Source organism: Brachyistius frenatus, unplaced genomic scaffold, assembly GCF_029030835.1.
Source record: "Brachyistius frenatus isolate BFR_SWC_R1_liver_20210118 unplaced genomic scaffold, ASM2903083v1 Contig_136, whole genome shotgun sequence".
In the NCBI taxonomy this organism is placed as follows: domain Eukaryota; kingdom Metazoa; phylum Chordata; class Actinopteri; family Embiotocidae; genus Brachyistius; species Brachyistius frenatus.
In genome coordinates, this window is record NW_027210735.1 from 1,016,453 (window position 1) to 1,036,353 (window position 19,901).

Consider the following 19,901-nt stretch of genomic DNA (forward strand, 5'->3'; position numbering starts at 1 on the left):
CAAAAGAATTTACCTTCTGACTGCTCTTGATTTCAGAGGAATGTTGCAGCATTGTTTATTTCAAGGGAACATATGCCACTCCTTTGAGTTTAATGGAAAAAGCCCCTGTCATACTCCCTTGTGGCAACTGCAGTTTCACACACACACACACACACACACACACACACACACACACACACACACACACACACACACACACACACACACACACACACACACACACACACACACATGTGTCATTCAGTCGTCTTCATCACCTGCACTCGTCTTTTTCCCCCGCTCCCCCTAAGCGACATAATGGGCCAGTCCAAAGTGACCCATATTTACCCAATAATACGAAGCTTTGAAAAGACCCATATCAAGTTGCAGCTAATGCTCCAGTGGGGCCCGGAGAGTGAAAGATGTTACCGGCCGACACGGCTTGGGTTTCAGTGCCCTGCGAACAAAAGGCAGTCCAGTCCTCGGAGAGAAAGGGAGAAAGAGAGGGGGGACGAATGGGCTTGGTGGGGCGGGAGAGCGTTAGTGCACACAGTGAAACAGTAGTGTCAGAGGGGATGGAAGCGTCTGTTTCAGAGCAGTACAGTCCGTGTGTGTTGTAATAATGCAGTGTGTGTAGACAGATTCATGTGCTGTACATTTTTTTTTTATGCATTTCTTGCCGTTGCACGTCTCTGGTGTTGTCAGTCCTCTTTTGAACTTGTCAAGTACAGTCATGTGAAAAGGGGGCTGAGGTCATCTTTCTGCTTCACATACATCCATAGCCGGTCATATGTACACACACACTTGCCTTTGTTAATGGGAAGATGCGGATATAACCGCTGAGTTAATGGAGCAGAACTGAACTAACCTCGGGTGTTAGGGGTGAGCGGAGGGCAGACAGGGTTGGTTTAAGAGAAGAGGGTTTGTGATGATGATACCCAAAGGTGATTTCACCTCATATCCTCCCTCCTCTTTCTACTTCCCAACACCCCCCCCCACCTACCCCCTCTTCCTCCCTTCTTCATGCTCTCTTTTGCTCTCTCCCCCCCTCCCCTTCTCTCTCTCCCTCTCCTTCTCCTCTCTCTCTTCTCCTCTCTCTCCTTCTCTCTCTCTCTCTTTCTCTCTCTCTCCTCCTCTCTCTCTCCTCAGGGGCAGGCAGGTATAAAGTTACACAGAGCTCTCAGCTTTCTTGGAAGGAATGACCACATGAGTAGCTTGGGGATTAGATTAGCAGGAAGAGCAGACTTAGCCAAGCTGTAAATAGCCCACTTTTTTCACCATTAAAAAGGCCCAGTACAATATAATCAATAGATAGCACTCATCTGATGCAGGAAGCCATATGAGAAGACCTCCCTCAAGTGCTCTGAAGGACAGGCTACAGCAGCTTGGGCCTAATGAAGTTATTATTAATCACTGGGCCTCCTGTTTTGAACTTGTGTTGTTTCTTTAGTGGGTGATGAGTGGTCTTTGTGTGCGAAGTCTGATTGACATTTTGCGCTGTTCGTCTTCTCACTTTCACGACCTGGTGGAAGCGTCTCGATTGTTTTTTGTGGATGTTTATGTCACAGACATGGCAGCAAATGTGTTTCAGCTTTATTTTCAGTGAAGGTTTTATCGGGTTACAACAAAACCACCAAAGCACCTCGTAGGATCATAAAACACCAAAGCAAAATATGATCTTTTCATCATGTAGTCTCACCAACACCTTTTCCTCCCCTATCCATCCCTCACTCACGTACAGCTCCACTCTGTCAGTCTGTCTGCGCCTCCCCACAGGTGTTAGGTTACTCTGTAAAGCAGCTTGAATGGGCATAGAAATCACAGAGTGCTGTCTGTGCTCTTGATTCCCTTTTCACTTTGATGTTTCCCCGGCTCACAGGAACAGGGGCCACGAAGCCCGACTCTTGTGAGGGCTTCAGACCTCTCAGCCTGGACTATGGTGTCAGGGGGTGGGTGTAGGAAGGGGGGGGGGGTAGGAGAAATATTGATGGGCAAGGCTACGTGTTGTCTCGGTTGCTACAGGACTTTGCTTTTTTAGCTTTGTAGTAAGAAACGTCAAGAAAGCAGCACACGGACCACTTTCTGAATGCACAAAAACATTGGAGAACGGATTAGAGGGAGTGGGGACACAGGTCAAACCCCCCCCCCCAATAAACACATGCCATGCTAAAGTAGAGGGGCAGCTATCACAGCGGACAAGATGTGGAGACTAAATTAACAGCTCCACTGTTTTTTTTGTCTGTGCACCAATATGAAAATAAACAGTGACTTTTGGCTTTGTTTAAGAAACTGAAAAGAGGCTTTGGCAGGATACATCTGTAAGCACTTAAAAAATAAAAGACTCCTATAATACTTTAATAGAGCCATGTTGGAGAGGCTTTTAGGCACAAGGTGTTCTACTGTTAGTGTACGGGTACGTCTGTCGTTGCTGATCTCGTCAAAGGGCCAAAGGGTCCCGGAGAGCCCAAAAAAAATTACTTCAAGTGAGGATTTAATTAAGATTAAAACTTAAACTGGAGATTCAGTCACAGGGACTAGTTTGAAAAGCAGCTTTCAGGCTCAAATTATTTACCAAATATCTGACTGCTGGTATCTGTGTTCTCAGGTATCTGAACCACGTGCGGGCTGCTATGCCTCAGGACACAGCCGGAGGATACACTTCAGCTTTGGCTTGCCATCGAGCCATCCAGGATGCTTTCAGTGGGCTGTTCCCTCAGAGAGCCTGAACCCACCCACACTACGTAGAAATGGGACTGAATGGACTATAAATATAGCTGTGCTACCACGATGCTGCTGAGGTGGGTAGTGCTGTGACTCCTCTGTGGTCAAGGTGTTTGTGACTTTTTTATAGTTTTTGTCAATTTTTTAATTTAAATAAATCACAAATAACATCAAGTGTCTGTCCATCATTTTACAGATTTATTTAAAAATAAACCGCTCACGATGTAAGATGTACAGCGCAGGACATAATAGATTTTGGCCCAAACAAAAAGGAGCTTGTATATTGAGCTAAAACTCATTCATGATTTCTTATGACACGATGACACAAATCTGTAATAAGAGCACAGTAAAAGTCAGTTTATAAAAAAATAAGTAAACTCAAATGTTTCCTTGCATTCCTCGGGGTGCAAGGTCAGCACAATTATTACGCTGAATCTGTAGTGTCCTCGCACTTCTGCCTCTTTGATGCTGGTTCCTCTGTGGACAAAAAAAACAACACTTTTACTGTCCACCAAGTAAAAAAAAAAAATGGCTTTGGAATATCAGTTAATGCACACAAACAGTAAAAGAATGAATACTCTAAATATATCAATAAAAATGTAAATTAAAAAAACAAACCCTAACCCTGTTATATGTCACATGCTGCAGACAGTCCGGGAGAAAGTTATGGTGATAATTGATACAAAAATTGATTTAAATTATATTAATTTGAAATTGTAAAGGTTTTTGCTATCAAACTCTTGACTAAATTGTGGTTCCAGAAATCATCCACATGCATGCATAAGCAAATAGTATTTAATTTAACAGAAAACTTAAAATAACAAGAAAGAAGATGGAGGAAACTGTTTCATAATGAAAAACAAATGTGCTTGAATTTGCTTCTGTTCCCCTTTTAATGTCTGTTCCTTCTGTATTTATGGCTTTTCTGTGCTTTTTCAGGATGACAAATGTATAAATAACACAAAATCCAGGAGAAGCTGAAGATGTTAAAGTTCATCTCCCGATGGCTCAGTGGCCTTCTGCTATAAACGGGATGTTTACATTTTTTTGCGAGGTTTTTGGCTTTCATGATCAACTTCTCACCTGCGTGTTCTTCGTCGCTGCAGAAGAGGACTTCTTTGGGGAGTGTGAATCTTACACACAACATATCTTTGTTGGGTGCCACGTTACGCACAAAATGCACAGAGCATCGGTCCTCCAGGGGTAATCCGAGGCTGCGGGAAGCCCTCTTCACCACGTCCGTGTCGGGGTTGTCGTCCTTCGAGAAGCCATAGCAGTGCACTGTGGGTAAGTTGTGGTCACACGGAGGCTCCTGGTGCAGGAGGCCTCTGAACGCATCCAGGAAGTCCAGAGCCAACGCAGGCAGGTTCATCACCACGTGAACGCTGGCTTTTCCCCGCAGCAGCCCGGGCAGCTCCTGCTTCAGAGGTCCCTGGATGAACGCTCGGCCGTCCAGATTGAAGGTTCGGACTTTGCCTTCCACCTTGTTGAGTTTGCAGTTGTGCTGCAACCATCTGTGGGACTCCGGGTTGAGATCGTTGGCCAGCACGCTGGCGCCCGAGCGGGCAGCCGGGACGGCGAAGGGTCCGACACCGGCAAACACGTCGAACACCGTGTCGCCCCGTTTGACGAGCTGCACCACCCGCTGGTGCTCCGTGCTCAGTCGAGGGTTCCAGTATACGCGAGAAAAATCAAACTCGTACGTCACGCCGTTCTCCTTCACCTGCAGCAAGGGGACCGACGACAAACATTAAAATCAATTAATGTTCAGAATACATGTAAGAATAGTTGTGAAAATAGGCAGTGTACATATGCTTGAGATCCTTTTTTTTTTTTTTTTTTACATACTTTGGCAACCATGTTCTCCTCTCCAGCCAGCACCTCCATCTTGAAGTTGCGGTACGTGGAGTCGATTATGTTCAGCTTATTGACCACACAGGTGACGCCAGGGTTTTTGTCCATGATCACCTGACCTACAGCGGAAGCAGCAAAGAAGTAGTGGAAATAAATATGACGTCATAACGCCGATGTCAATTTATAAAAATACTAAAATACATCCAACTGTTTCTGCCGGGAAGCTGACAACTGTTCGTGGTAAATCATTCATAGACCAGTTTGTAATATATTATTCATGAAAGTTTAGACACGGGGCCCGAGGATTGAATGCTTTTTATTTTTAAGTTGTAACTTTAAATCTAAAACACATTGACTTCTTATGATCTCCATTCATACTCCGCTTTAATGCCACATAGCTGCTTGTTGTGTTTTGGTCGCAAATGATCCGATTCTTTTGGAAGAAGAACGGAAGCTGTAGAAACTTGAATTTGTCGCCATCTCTGCATTGTTTTGGAGTGAAATCTCTCGGCACGCTCACCTATGAGGTTCTTGTACGGGAGCTGGTGGTCCCTCAGGTTCATGTGTGCGATGTGTCCCACCCGGCTGAACGCGGAGGTCACGTCCTGGCCCGGGGGGAGCACGGCCTCCAGCACTTCCTCACTCTTCAGGTTGTCGTAGGTCAACTTCAGCTCATAGTGGTGCAGCTCCTCGGCCACGCCGAATGACCTCAGGGCCTCGGCTTCAGCCTCACTGAAGGAGCTCGGAGTGGCGACCCTGTTGGGGTCCAGCAGGAGCAGACGGGAGTCACTACTCTCCTCCTCTTTCTCTTGAACTACTCTGGGAACACCAGGGCGTTGGATGGTCGATTTTTTCAGGCTCTTCACTATTTTATTTAAGACCCCAGTGGGCACCCGTAGAGCTGGGACTGTGATTGTCTGCGTGAAGGCGTCTTTGTCCAGAGAGGTCATACCCCGGACCTCTGCGGGGGGCCGGTACAGTTTGGGCTCCGTCATGGCGGAACCAGTACGGGCTGCAGAGCAGAGGCTCAGACGTTTTAGGTTGCTTTCAGTTTGTACGTATACAAAGAATCTGGTGAGGGTCCTGCAAAAAAAACAACAACAACAACAATAATAATAATATTAGAAGGTAGAAAAGTAAACACACGCATCTTAACCTTAAACCAAGTGTTAGGTTCCACTGAAAAATGGTAAACATGCTATTACTGTCAATAAAAGTCGCATGCAGCGCTCACCTCAACATCCTCCGTCCCGAGGCATGCTTGAACTGCGTCATCGGCGGTGGACCAGAGCCGATCGGTGATTGGTCAAAAGCGCGAAGACTCCGATTCCGATTGGACGCTTTTCTTTCTGACGGGTTACAGTGCGACGGAAAAGAGAAGGCACGTGACGTAGGTAATCAACAAACAAAAGTCAGCAGCTGACAAGTTGACTGGAGGAGAGTTCGTTTTAATAGAAAATGGTGTCATAACTCCGCAGTTTCTCCCGCTGCCACGCTGACAGGAGCGCTCGTGAGGCGGGACATGTTTGTTTCTTTGTTTCTCGCAGTTGGCGCGCAGATTTTTTTTTGACGATGAGCATCAATAACAGCACAAACGCAAACTTTGGCAGTGAAAACGCCGCCGGAGACACCGACGACGCGGCGGCACCTCTGTTGAGAAACGTACGTAATTAAAACCTTCAGAAAAACGGTGAACTTCTGCGACGAAACGCCGTCGTGATCGTGTTACGTAATGACAAGGCGTCACGTGATCCTTCTCAACGTCACGTGTTCAGTTTCTGCCTCAAGTCAGCACTTCCCGTTGAAAGTCCACCAGACACACACACTGGAAATGGCACTTAAGTTTTTATTTAATTATTATGCAATTTGGAGATCAATTCTGCATGTCATTTGATTATTTGCAAAGTTACCTCGCCGATTTTTTTTATTTTTTTTTTTTTTAAGCCTCATAAGCTTTCCAAAGTCTAAACGGTAAATTCCTTCATTTTATTTCAATTTCACTCGGATTAGTTTTGCCTGAAAAGAGTCACATTTAAAGACCACCAGAACCTGCCTCAAACATCGTGTCATTTTTCTGTTCCTGTAAAAAAAAAATAAAGAAATAAAGAAAACTAAGGTGACAAATATGAATAATTTTCATGAACAATGAATCTGTCAATTATTTTCTCAGTTAATCGATTACTTCGTTTGTCTTTTAGATGTCAGAAACTGATGACAACCGGTGTTTCCCAAAAATATTGTGTTTATTCTAACTGAGGATCAAAGAAACCAAAAACAACAACAACAACAACAAAAAACACATTTAAGAAGCTGGATTCTGAGAATAAAAAAATAAAAACGTTTAAAAAAAAAATGAATCAGGAGTTTATTTATGAACCAAAGACGGTTTAATTTTCTGTCGGTAAACGAATAGACTAATCATTGCATCTCTAAAGAAACCTACCAGCCGTAAGCTTGGTGCTCTCAGTTGAAGTTACATCTCATTCAAAACATGTATCACAGATGCCACAATCACTGACTCAGATGCTTTTTGTAGTTTTTCCAATAACACCATATTAGTGGTTGAAGCTCAAAAAGTTGCCGTTTGAGGTTGGAAAAAAAAAAAAAAAAAAGACTCCGACATAAATTATTGAGTTGAGTTTTTGTGTGTTTTCTGTGCGTGTTCTCAGTGTGTACCAGAGTTGTTCCATTATTCATTATGTACAGGAGCTTCAGCGTTGGACCGTAAATTGTTTATAAAGTATAGTCTGTATCTGATATTGAACAAACAAAATACTAAATGGTTCAAAGGCTGTTTTGACTATAAAAACATCTGGAAATTGTATTGTTGGGTGGATTTTCTCCTGAATAACACGAGACATTCAGAAGATTTACAGAAGTAAAGAAATGTGAATCCATGTAGAGTTTTATCAGGATTCGTCAGCAACGATGAGTGTTTTGACATCGTGTGGGTGGATTGGTCATCCAGCATTATTTACTGTATTAATTTGTCCAGAAACGCACGATGAAAGAGGCATTAATTGATTCATTGCCATGTTGTTGTACTTAAGGGAATGAGTCATGGGAAAACGCATCTGAACTAACTTTACAATGAACTTGTTATCTAGATTAATAACCAATCTGACACCAATCACAAGACATAAATTAGAAACAAAATGAGCAGTTTAATTGTTGTTTTGCTCGGCACTGTGCTGAACTGGAGACCGTGTGTTATGCTTTCCTGGTTAAAAATATGTCTGCATGCATTCATTGATTTTTTTTTTTATTATTATTTTTTTTTATATGTCACATGAATATCAAAATGTTTGATCTATTTATTTTCAAAGATATTCTCGAGATTGTTGATATTTTCCAAATCTGTGGAATTTAATTTGCTGCCTGTGTATTGTACACATCGGGTACCCGATTCGGCGGCCGGCTGCAGGTCAATCCGAGCTTGTTGTGACACTGACACCAGAGTTGCCAGTCGTTCTGTCCAGGATATCCCCCATTAGAGAGGTCAAGCAGTTTGGGCAGCTCCCCTTATCCTGAGCTCAGGCAGCTGTCCCACAGCCAGCAGCTTAAATCCCACCCCATCCATTCCCATTTCCATTCCCTGATCCTACGTGCCACTGCATGACATCCATCATCAGGGCCGACCAGTTGTTCTTAATACTGTCATGAGCAATTCTGCCACGGCTTCAACAAAAATAATCATGTTTCTGCTGCTGCCTTGTCGTCATACTCACAGTTTTACCTCTTTATATTTAATCCATGTGTCATGTCTGCTGTGTGTGCAGGAAGCGGTGCGAACCAGAGCGGCAGGAGCCTCCTTCACCTCCTCCGTGTTTAACCTGATGAATGCAATCATGGGCAGCGGTATACTGGGTCTGGCCTATGCTATGGCTAGTACTGGGATAGTTGGTTTTTGGTGAGAGTGCTCTCATTGCACCTTCTACCTCAATGCTTTTTAAATATTTGACAGCTTTTTCAGACATAATCATAACTGCTGCGTGTAATTTATACTCCATCTCCTCCGTAGCATCCTGTTGGTACTGGTGTCCAGTCTGGCAGCGTACTCCATTCATCTTCTTCTGAAGCTTTGTGACCAAACAGGTGAAAGACTAACAATGGATACACTGTCTAACTTTAGATACCACATCCCTGTGGGTTTATCTAGGTTTCTTTTTGTTTGCACACCCTGAAGTATATCGCTTACTTTACTCATGATTCATGGTGTGTAGGGAAGCCAGCTGATATGTTGTTTTATGTTTATGTTTTTTTTTTTTTATGTTTGAAAGAGGGTCAAAGGAGACAGAAAGGAGATTTAAAAAAAAAAAAAAAAAAAGTAGGATATGAGCTATTGAATTATGATTTTCATGTCTCATTGTTTTTGATTTGACTCCAGGGATCAATTCATATGAAGAACTTGGAGGGAAAGCCTTGCAAAAACCAGGAAAAGTAAGTGCTGCCTTTTGGATAGCTGAGTTCCTCCAGTCCAAAAGTTCACACGCTTGTATTTTCAACATGACCGGGACACTAACAGCCTTTTCAAATTTAATTTTAGGTTTTGGTTGGAATTGCTATCCTTATCCAAAATATCGGTGGTGAGTCTGCCTTCATTTCAAATTTGCAGCTACATACGTTATTTCTGACATGTTGGACAGAAACTGATTTTGTGGTTTTAATAGAGGCTGAGAGAGAGGAGGGAGAGCAGGGTGAGGAGGGAGAGGAGGGCGAGGAGGGCTGCAGGGTCAGGCTGTAGCCAATTTATATTGGAGGCCGACAGTGCCCCCTGCTGGCGGTCAGACCGTTCTGTGCTGAGGTTTACCCTCCTGTAAGGCTATTATCTGGGTTCCCTGATAACCTTTGACCCTGCAGCCGCTGTCCTCTCAGCCCCTTCCCCTGGGCCTGAAACATGACTTCTCCTCTAATTGATCGCCGTGATGGTAAACCCACTCCCACCCTCTGCGTGTTGAGTAACCTAATGGGACCCTCCCTTTACCCCCCCCCCCCACACACACACACACACACACACACCCTTACTTATATCTCTCCTACTGTCATCCATTCATTCTTCAGCCACAAACTGGGCTCCTCCAACAGCCGAGAGCTGAGGTGATGGCTCCTCTGCAGTCATTAGTGGCACGGCTGAGTGGATTATTGCCGTGCCCTCTGGTATGTTTGTGGTTTTCTCAGCATGGGGGCAGTATGTGCCAGAGTGTGAGAGCCAGCACTCCAGCATGCATCTGTCTATACCCCGGGCCCCTTTTATAAGAGTGCAATTAGCCTCACTCTGGGTAAACATTCATCTGCACTGCCAAAGGCTGATGGGCCAATTGACCTTAATTACTGGCCGGCCCAGGGCACTCACAGCCCGCCTCTCCCCTTTGCTCTTAATGAAATGAAAGCGATTCTGTCTTATGTTGAACACACTGTTTGCTGACCACACGCACAAGATTTACCTCAATTTACCTTGAACTTTTCATACATATTTATTATCAGAATATTCTTTCTTACCACTTGGCCAATAATAATTATTTTTCTTCACTCAAGGGCCCTTTTTTGTTTAGACACGTAAGTATTTTCCCACCAGGATATAGAAGTGTTGTTGTTTTTACAGTCACCAACTGCATGAAACTAAACCATTGCATCACGCCTGCTGTGTGACCCCTGGCAGTGTGTCTTCATTCATTGTTGTTGCTAAAAGTTTTTTTTCTTTTTTCTTTCCCCTCCCCTGTGTTCAAGGTTTGTTTAAATTGATCGATATACTTTTGCAAGGAATTTTTTTTTTTTTTTTTTTTGACGAAGACACTAAAGCAACTGCTGAATAAGCTCTTATTGACAGATTTGAGGGCTTAAAAAAAGCAGCAGTTCTTCTCGGAGAGAGTGTCCTTGTGTCTGTGTGGGCTGGAGGGTTATTGGAGGAATTTTCTTTTATAAACAAATACAGGATCTGAGGGATTATGGCTAGGCTTATTTAACGGCGAGTGCAAGACCTGCTCCAGGGCAATGAGGTCCCAGCCAACTCTGGCTATGCCTGGCTTCATAAATCTAAATCCCTTAACATTGTCTCCCTTCATGACTGACCACACACTGCATCTGAATCCCTTTTATAAGACCAAACATGTTGCCTTCTCTCAGAGCACTCTCTCCCTTTTCTCATTTTCCTCCTGGAGTTTTTTTTTTCTTCAGGGGGCTGGTATGACTGTCAGGAAGTGACCCTCATCCTCTCTGATTGGCTGACTGAGCGTACCGGGAAGTATCCTGTTTCCTAGCGAGGTGGACAAAGGGGGAGAAGTACCTGGATTAGCGTCAGAGATCATTATTGTTAGCATTCCTCCCCCCTCACACTTCTTCATCCTGGCTGCTACTCTCGGTCTCCTGCATTGTGTCTGCTTCTCTACACCGAGGGCTTTGTAGGGGATCCCCTTCAGCTGCCATGCCCCACCCATTTGCATTAATTTAGAGCAGTGGTCCTCACACTGGAAAACACGCATCATTCTTACACAGCAATTTTGGATTACTTGTGGCAGCGTACAGTCATCTTCTTTGTTTATGATTTAGTAGTTTAGTATGATTGTGGGCTCTTTTTTTTCCTTTCTTTTTTTCTGTTTATGTAGAAAACGCACTTTCTGAACCTTTTTTTTTTTTTCACCCTCTCTCCCCTCAGCCATGTCGTCCTATTTGTTCATCTTGAAGTCGGAGCTTCCTGCAGCCATCAACAGCCTCCTGAGCCCAGACAGCACAGGGTGGGTTTATGCAGCTCTCTGCTTTGCCAAAAAAGAAAATGTAGTCCAAAATCTGTCACAGCTGCGGCTAGAACCGAGTCATTCTTTTAAATTACCAGCACTAAGATAACGAATGAGTCATTCCTGTTCCCATGATGTTGTGGATTATACCTTTGCCCTTCAAATAAGTCAAATTTGACACTTCTGCACCGCAAAACTACACAAACTGGAATTAGTCGGGCATCCAGAAATGTATGAATAATGCGGTGGAAGAAGATCTCTTTCCAAACCACAGTAGACTACTAAAAGCTCTCTGTCTGTTGTATAGCATGAAGCATGCCCACAGGAAATGTCTTCATGACAGCGAGCCATTCATCACCTATCAGCAGCAGGCTGCGTGTTTCATTGGTCTGCGTGGACGAGCCTGCAGCTCCTCGCCCTCACAGAGAAGTCCCTGGCCAAGAATGTAACTTCTATCACTTTATTATTGGCCACACTGGTTTAAGCAAGAGTTGTAGCAGCTCTCCGCCCGATCCGTCAACATCTGACTCTTCCAAACGCAGCTGCTTTGCATTAGTGCTCTCCTTTCACCCCCAAATCTCTCACACATGTTCCCCGGAATCAGACTGATACAAGGGGATATCAGTTTTGCCATTCTAATTACAGCTTGCTGCTGAGGGAAACAAAACATTTCTGTTAATGAGCGGCTTTGGGATGTTAACAGACACACACTCAATTCCATCAAAGCCTAAATAAACGAGTTGTTTTATATTAAAAGGAGTCCCTTTTTTATGGCTCGTTTATCATCGTACGGCAGAGCGAAGTTGCGCTCAGCCTTTTTGTGTTTTATACTAACCGACTGAATGTTGTGTTTAAATCCAGTAACAAGGCCAAAGACTTGGACAGCTGTGGATTTAGGATTGTGCTGCTTTTGCCAGATATATACTGATCCTCAGCGCTGTGTGGCGATTGACTCATTGGCAGTCACACTCCAACCTTAACTGAGAGCCATCCTGCAGCTTGTTAGAGCGTGAAATGTTCCACATTTCATGGGTCTTCTAGGTATCCTGCGCCTTTACAGTAAGCATGGATTCTCCTGAGGAACGATACTAATGGAGATTTTTTTTTTCTTTTTTTTAAACATCCCCATGTTTATAAGAGTGGAGAAGGAAGTAAATTATGCTGCAGTCATCTAAACTTAGGTTCGAGGAGAAGTGATTGGACGAGAGGGGGTCGTGGTCGGAGCAGAGGTCTCCCTGACATCCAGTTACAGACCAGAAACCGTGTAGACGCGGAGACAAATCCTTCAGCGCCTACAGTAACGTCACAGCTGTGAAACTGCCAAACAGGGGTCACTGGGTGTTGATGTGGTCAGAGCAGGTGCGGCTGACTCTGGGAGCCCCATAAAGAGCGTTGGAGCCAGTCCCTGATGACCCCACGCTGCGGTCCAATATATACAGCAGCGCCAGGCAGCACCCTTCCCAGCCGACCCCGACCCCAGCGGAGCCGGCATGCCTTCCACATGTGTCACCTCGAACACCGCCCCTCCTCCTCTTAGAGCTCCCCAATCCCGAATAAACCGCCAAGGCTATCCCTCAGCGAAGGAAAATATTATTCCCCCTCTCCAAAAACCCGGCAAGTGAAATGTGGTCTCATCTGATGGAGCGACACGACGTTTGCATGTGAATTACATAATTGTTATGGTTTGCAAGAGCTAAAGCCCTTAATTCGTACCACATGATGAATCTGTCGCTCTGTATTTGAGCACGAAATGGAGACAAATTTCCAGAGCCGGTCCATCCTAAAGCATGGAAGATTAATGTATGCTGTCCCTGACATTTCAGGACCCGCAGACAACGATCAACATCGACCTTTTTAATAATTCATGTGCTCACTGTGTTTTTTAGAAATGCCTGGTATGAAGACGGCAGGCTGCTTCTCATCCTTGTCACACTTTGTATCGTTCTGCCTCTCTCGATGTTGCCTAAAATTAGTAAGTTAGTTGATCTAGTAGTGTCTTCATTTTCTGCTCTGACTGGTTTGAATCGCTGCATTTTTCTCTCTCTCTACAGGCTTCCTGGGCTACACCAGTAGCCTCGCCTTCCTCTTCATGTTGTACTTTGCAGTTGTGGTAAGCTCTCACTTAAACCTCCAAATGTCCAGTTACAATATCGGCTCCGTTTGTTGACGTGTTGCATCGTCCCGTCTCTAGGTGGTGGTGAAGAAGTGGTCCATCCCCTGCCCACTGCCGCACAATGTTACGACCCGGTCAGCTGCTTTACAGGTAACAATAAACAGACTTTCCTTCAGCCAGCGCACAGAAACGCGCATACACAAGATAGCGTAGGTCTGAGGAAGGCGGTCTGAGGAAGGCGGTCTGAGGAAGGCGGTCTGAGGAAGGCGGTCTGGACCAGACGGTCATGGCCACACGATTAGGAGGCAAACCCAGGAGATTGATTTCACTGATTGTGTCAGTTCTGGCTGCAGTGAGCTCTGTTTGGTGAATGAAGCCATTCCTGAGGGAAAGGAAGTCCAGGTGACCTTGCCTGATCCTGGAAATGAACTCTGACCTTCAGGAATTATACAGACCACATTATAACATCAGATCTGGCATGGATTAACTTGTTTTCTTTTTTCTTTTTTTTTTACAAAGTCCAGGAGTTAAATTTAACTTCTCTATCTGCAGCAGCACTGCAGAAGTCATCTCCTCTCTGAAAAAAAAAAAACATGCTCCCTCTTGTTCTGCTTGTTCCTCCAGATATCAAATTCCTCGGACTCTGAATGTACACCCAAACTCTTCGTCATCTCCAGTACGGTACGTATATGAATGCGGTATTTTTCTCTGCGCTGCACTCGCATGAAGCCTCGAGGTGTCGGTGAGAAGTTGTTGAACGTTGGTCTGGTGCAGTTGTTTGACTCTTGGTGACAGGTCACACTCTCACCTATGAAGGATTGGTCTGTATGTGGAACTTGAGCGCACTGTGCAGCTGCCATTCACATTCACGTTGCATGTAAAAGCCGTATGTACACATGACACGCAGAAATTAGCACACGTAGCAAAATGAACTTCTAGCTGTTTACATGGTATTGGGTGTATTTACTTGTAGTTTTGGCTACATTTAAAGGAGGTTTCAGGAACCTTTTCTTACATCATCACACATTTAGCAACGTAGATGGTATTTACAACTATGCAAACCACACCTCGACCCACTCCTGTGTAACAGTGTAAGCTGATAATTTGTGAATGACAGCTGTGTTCTGATTGATCTGTTGCAGAGTGCCTACGCCATCCCCACCATGGCCTTCTCCTTTCTCTGTCACACGGCTGTCCTGCCGATCTACTGTGAACTGGACCGGTCAGTAGCACAGCTTTATCGTTATTTCCGCTTAAAGTCACGAAACCTGCTGGACACACGTGAACATTATGCTCATTTTATATCTCTTTGTGTCTTTCAGGCCTACCAAGGCCAGGATGCAGAATGTCTCAAATGTAGGCATTAGCCTCAGCTTCCTGCTCTACCTCATTTCTGCGCTGTTTGGCTACCTGACCTTCTACGGTAAGCCTGCAGGGACACACATTTGGGAGTAAAAGTCCTTCAGTGCCAGACAGAAAAACATCTAAGAAACAGTGAAAACGGCACAGAAAACATGCAAGCTCTGAGTAAATGATGGTCTAGATTTTCACTATAAATATAATTCAACCCTCCTTTAGATTTCAGAGGAGGGTAAAATAACAAATAAAGGTTTAATAATCCGATTGCAATGGGAACAAAACGAGCATCTGAAATGACTACTTCTAATCTTTGGTAGTTTGCAGCGTGAACTCTGGGTGCAGAAGGTGATCGCTGATTGAGAGCACAGTCAGAGCTTTTAAACATTTCTGTCAAACAGAAACAGGCTTCTTTCTTTGTTTGACAGTTTAAGTGCAACCCCTCTGTGTTTACAATGAACAGTTCTTCCCCAATATTTGTACCGTTTCATGCTCTCCACCTTCTGGCCTTTAAAGTGTGTGAGCTCGATGGTTTGAACTTTACTTCTAAAATCCATCATCGTCTCTCTTTTTTTTTTTTTAAATGTATTCTGCTGCAAATACTCAGTATCTCACCTTTTTTTTTGTGTGTAAATCTGTAAATTTCAATGAATGTCTATTATTATATTTGCTCGCGCAGTTGTTTGAGTATTAGATATTTAATAGGACTGAGAGGACACGGGCTTGATGTGAGCCTGTGGATTTATTTTTACACTCGCAGTTTTTTCTGTTTCAAAGTTAAAACCTGGCCTGCTTGTTTTTTAACACCAAGGACAAAATTAGGAATGAATTAATCTGCTAAAATACGGTATGCGTGCGGTGTTGAGAGCAGATATAAAATCCATAGATAACAGCCAACATGTCTTCCTACCTTCCAAGAGCGTCAGTAATGTCTTCAGCAGAGTTGTTTTGGCATCTCCGATACGTCGTTGTGGTCTAAAGGTTCTTTGTTTTAGCAAAACATTTCATTAGTAAAGAGCCTGAGGTCATTTCATGTTTCATGTGTAATGGTCGGCACCATTGTGCCTTGTTTTGGCAAGTGATCCTTTAAAGACACTACGTAGCACAGGACGTAGATGTTTACCTCAAGTAAACGGCCACCAATGATATCTGGGCTTTTTTTTCTTTTTCTTTCTCACTTTACTGTCCTTAAAAACCTTGAAGTGAAAGCTGCTTCATCAGAGAAGCTGTCGCCCTGTGCTGCTGCTTCTCAGTGTAACTTCACTCTCGTTCCTTGTAGCTCATGTGGACTCGGAGCTGTTGCTGGGTTACGATGCATACATGCCTCGGGACATCATGGTGATGACGGTCCGGCTGGCCATCCTCCTCGCTGTGTTGCTGACGGTACCACTAATACATTTCCCTGTGAGTAGACCAGCTCTGGTGTATTATTGAATCCTTCTGTAAGTACTTCCACTTCCTCTTGATTTCATGCCTTAATTCAATAAACCTGAAAAGAAATGGTTTAATTTGTTACATTTTGATGTTGATTTTGTTGGTTGTAGCTCTGCTTTTTTACATTTATTATTAAGTTTATTCCTTTTTTTAAATATTTCTATCAATTATTATGAAAAAAAAAGTGTTAGTCTTGCCTTGAAAATGAATTTGCAAGAATTAATGATAAGAAATTCCACATTAAATCTGTGTGTGTGTGTGTGTGTGTTTTGTGCTGTTTCACAACTTCAGGAAAACAGACAACCCTTTCACGCTCGTCTCCTCCTCCCAACAGTTCCTCTTCTCGTTCCAGTTAATCCTCTGAGAGTACTTTTGGCTTGAATGAGCTGTGTTTGTGTGAACTGCAGGCCCGTAAGGCTGTGATTTTGCTGCTGTGGGGAGGACGTGCTTTCTCCTGGCTGATCCACATCACTGCAACGCTAACCATCCTGAGCGTGGTGCTGCTGCTGGCCATCTTTGTGCCGGATATCAGAAATGTGTTTGGAGTAGTAGGTATGTGATACTTTAGATACACGGGACGATACATGTTTGTTTTCCTGCATATAATGGTCATTATCAATTAAGAAAGTATATATTTTGCTTTATTGTGAGCTTTTAAAATATGTCTGCAGCTGCTACAGACATTTAAAAGCAGCCTTTATGTCTGTATTCCACAATTATTGATTGTCTTAAATCACAGTATCTGCTCATACATAATTAATGCTGCAGTGCTGCTCAGATAGTTTGTGAAGCTCTTATTATCAGACATGCAGTATGCTGCCTTTGCAGCAGTAATACCCTTCCTGTTTGTTCCTCAGGAGCAACAACATCCAGCTGCCTGTTGTTTGTTTTTCCGGGCATCTTCTACCTCAAGATCAGCGGCCAACCTCTCAGATCCGTTGATTCTATTGGGGTAAATGCTCACTGTTCAATGTATCTTTGGAGATTAAACTACAAATAGTTCTTAATTTAGGCATATGCTCCTTTTGTTTCTAGGCTGTACTACTTGTGGTCTTCGGCTTGATTATGGGCGTCATCAGTTTCGTTTTGATTGTCATCACATGGATAAAGAGCTCCTAATCCTCCTCTGCCCCCCCCCCCACCCCTGCCGTTCCCAAACCAAGAACTTGAGCAAACAAAGGGAAACACACACCAAAGAAACTGAATCAAGCATCACCTCAGGCACAATATTTACACTGAAGTTGTTCTCAACAGTACTTTGGTGTTTCTCTGCACTTGCACACAAACAAAAACCAAAAATGTACACAGTTTCTTTTACTTCTTCTACATGCCGACCAAATGTTTAAAAGATAAGTGATGTTTACTTTGTCAGAACGATAGTGGAAAGTGCTGTTTAGCTTCCGGTTGATTATACATGCTTGCTTTTTCATTTAGACTTTTTCTTTGCTATTGTATTGTTTTTATGTGACTGATCATGTAAACGACCAACTACAAATACAGGCAATGTTGTTGATGAAGTCTGGATCATAGATTTTGAGCCTGCTAATCCCAGACCCAAATCCACTGATCCAATACCAGAGTCTGTCCACGCTCCATTGGAGATTGTTTTCAGCTGTTGCATCCTATTGGCTGCGGACCTCACGTTCATTTTGATATGCAGCCTCACCAAACTGTAAACAACGAAGACCCTCTCCTAGTCTGACCAGAGCGTGTCACTATTTTCTAGCTCTGGTTGCAGGTGCTTGATATTTGCTACAACTCTTCATATAGCTTCACTTAGCCAGCCCCACTGGTCACTGATTGGTCCACCTTTCAGAGTGGCTGAGTGAACTTTAATGCAAAAAGAGTTCATTTTCACAGTTTTGCAAACACAATGAAAAACTTTCCTCCTCTTGAGTTTTTGGGTGGAATTGTCTTTTAAGCAGCTTGTTTTTCTCCTTACATCCATGCAGTCATGTAACACTCCTTCTCGTCCAATCTTTAGATAAAACTGTTTCTGCTTCGCTGTCTGCTTGAATGAATGTGATAAAAACTTGAATGATCAGTTTTTGTTTTTCATTACGATGTTCTTCGTGTGTCTATAATGTAAAATATGATGTCACTTTTCTCATTTCTAGCATTTAATAAAAGAAATTATTTATGTATTTACATGTAAGTTTGCCTATTTAACTATCTGAGTTCAACAGTCAAAACATGTCTGTGTGTTTGATTGGCAGGCAAAGCGCTGACGCTCAGACCCTCCGTGTTGTGCTGTGGGTTTGGTCTGGAACTAATGAAAGCCACATGCCCTGTACGTTTCTAATCATGATGCTGTTTAGATAGTCTTCATGCTGCCTCGGGAACCTGCGGCCACCCGACTGCTGCTTTTAATCTCAGGAATTAGGCAGGTCGGCCCGCCGTCCCGGCAGAAGGCAGGAGCTGCCCAGTTTTCACGCCCCCACCCCCCTTAACGAGGTTCCCCCAGTGCAGGAAATATCACCAGCCTCTGTCCCCTCCTCTGAGGGACAATCCCATAAAGAGAGGGCATAACTGTCAATGTTGAAAATATACAGTATTTGGTAGTTACTGGTGGAACAAGTGCACAGATGCATCAGCAAAAGTACCAAAATAACAATGCAAACTGATCAAGGAGGAAATGCTGTCTAAAACTTTTTGGACTAATTTGACCCATTCAGGCTTGTAATTTAAATATAACTAAAGAAGTTCAGAGAGGAAAAGCCTCTAAGCTTATCACACTTTGTTTTTAATGTCTGAACATGAGAAATTCTAGCTGTGCAAATAGTTGATTACAAAAGCAGAGTATTTCTCTCTGAAATGTAGAAGTATAAATTCGAATAGTCAGACACTCCTCCAGATGACGACCTCCGCGCTAAACCCATATGCAGCACAAGATTACCACCTAGTGTTCGACTGTGCTCACAACGGCCATCGCTTCATGCACGTTCCCCTCCTGCTTCATGAAAACCTAACGGGGAAGAGATAACCAGATGCTCCAATTTTCTCCCAATTTTATCATGTGTTTGGAACGTGCACGTTAACACAGACCAGAGCTGCTTTTATGGAGGCCTGACGGCGGCATGAGTCCTCGGCCCGCGGGTGGGAGTGTTTTTGTTTAGTTAAACTCACTCACACCCTGGGCCCATGTCCAGCAGTATGACAACACCATCTCCCAGGGTTAAAGGATGGAATGAGGCGGAGGAACGATGGTGGGCTGAAATTAAGCCCCTGTTGGCAGCCTTCGCTTTTTGTGTTGTTTTAAGAGGTGTCGGCTGTGTTCTTTGAAAATTATTTTCTGTTATTGGAAATCAGGATAGCAGCTGGCTCTGATCCCAATGTCCTTACTTGACCTTTGACATACTTTACTATCTGTCTGATGGCCCTGTCTTTGTGGAGACAGAAAAGGTTGGGAACCAGTGGAAAACATCATTTACAGTTGTCCAGTTTGACTTTGCGGTGAGGTGATTGCAGCCCGCCAGAGATTAGTATTGGCAGAAGGCAGAGCCAGTGCAGCTTTCCACATCCTCTTCCTGTTTGTGTTTCAACAGCAACATCAGTTCAACAAGCCTTCGCAGGTAGTGGATGTCAGAAACTGCAGCAGAGCCGAACACATGCGCGACATCTGCTTTCTGTTTACCCACATAATCTTGTTCAACAGGCATTCCTCCCTGAAAGGTGCTTCAAGGGTCTTTTCACATAAGCTTTTTAATGCTGCT

General features: G+C 43.8%; 3 protein-coding genes across 3 annotated transcripts in view; 2 read left to right on the forward strand and 1 right to left on the reverse strand.

Annotated features, from left to right (window-relative positions):
- mnat1 (MNAT1 component of CDK activating kinase) overlaps nucleotides 1-2,870 on the forward strand; it is a 30,953-nt gene extending 28,083 nt beyond the window's left edge. Inside the window, exon 9 of the mRNA XM_069714954.1 lies at nucleotides 2,585-2,870. Coding sequence (XP_069571055.1) covers nucleotides 2,585-2,705 — 121 coding nt within the window. The 3' untranslated portion in view covers nucleotides 2,706-2,870. The remainder of the gene's footprint in view (nucleotides 1-2,584) is intronic.
- Nucleotides 2,871-2,877: 7 nt separating this feature from the next.
- Nucleotides 2,878-5,819, reverse strand: trmt5 (tRNA methyltransferase 5). The gene is made up of 5 exons (XM_069714953.1): nucleotides 5,789-5,819; nucleotides 5,075-5,637; nucleotides 4,549-4,673; nucleotides 3,784-4,423; nucleotides 2,878-3,177 (listed from the first exon to the last, which is right to left on the reverse strand). Exons 1-5 carry the CDS (start codon nucleotides 5,794-5,796, stop codon nucleotides 3,125-3,127), a joined length of 1,389 nt encoding a protein of 462 aa, XP_069571054.1. The 5' UTR covers nucleotides 5,797-5,819; the 3' UTR covers nucleotides 2,878-3,124.
- A 110-nt stretch (nucleotides 5,820-5,929) lies between these two features.
- slc38a6 (solute carrier family 38 member 6) lies at nucleotides 5,930-18,336 on the forward strand. The gene is made up of 16 exons (XM_069714938.1): nucleotides 5,930-6,216; nucleotides 8,334-8,464; nucleotides 8,576-8,649; nucleotides 8,942-8,994; nucleotides 9,101-9,140; nucleotides 11,207-11,285; nucleotides 13,172-13,257; nucleotides 13,337-13,395; nucleotides 13,477-13,548; nucleotides 14,023-14,079; nucleotides 14,541-14,620; nucleotides 14,721-14,821; nucleotides 16,034-16,158; nucleotides 16,596-16,740; nucleotides 17,046-17,140; nucleotides 17,224-18,336. Exons 1-16 carry the CDS (start codon nucleotides 6,127-6,129, stop codon nucleotides 17,305-17,307), a joined length of 1,371 nt encoding a protein of 456 aa, XP_069571039.1. The 5' UTR covers nucleotides 5,930-6,126; the 3' UTR covers nucleotides 17,308-18,336.
- The last annotated feature ends 1,565 nt before the right edge of the window (nucleotides 18,337-19,901 follow it).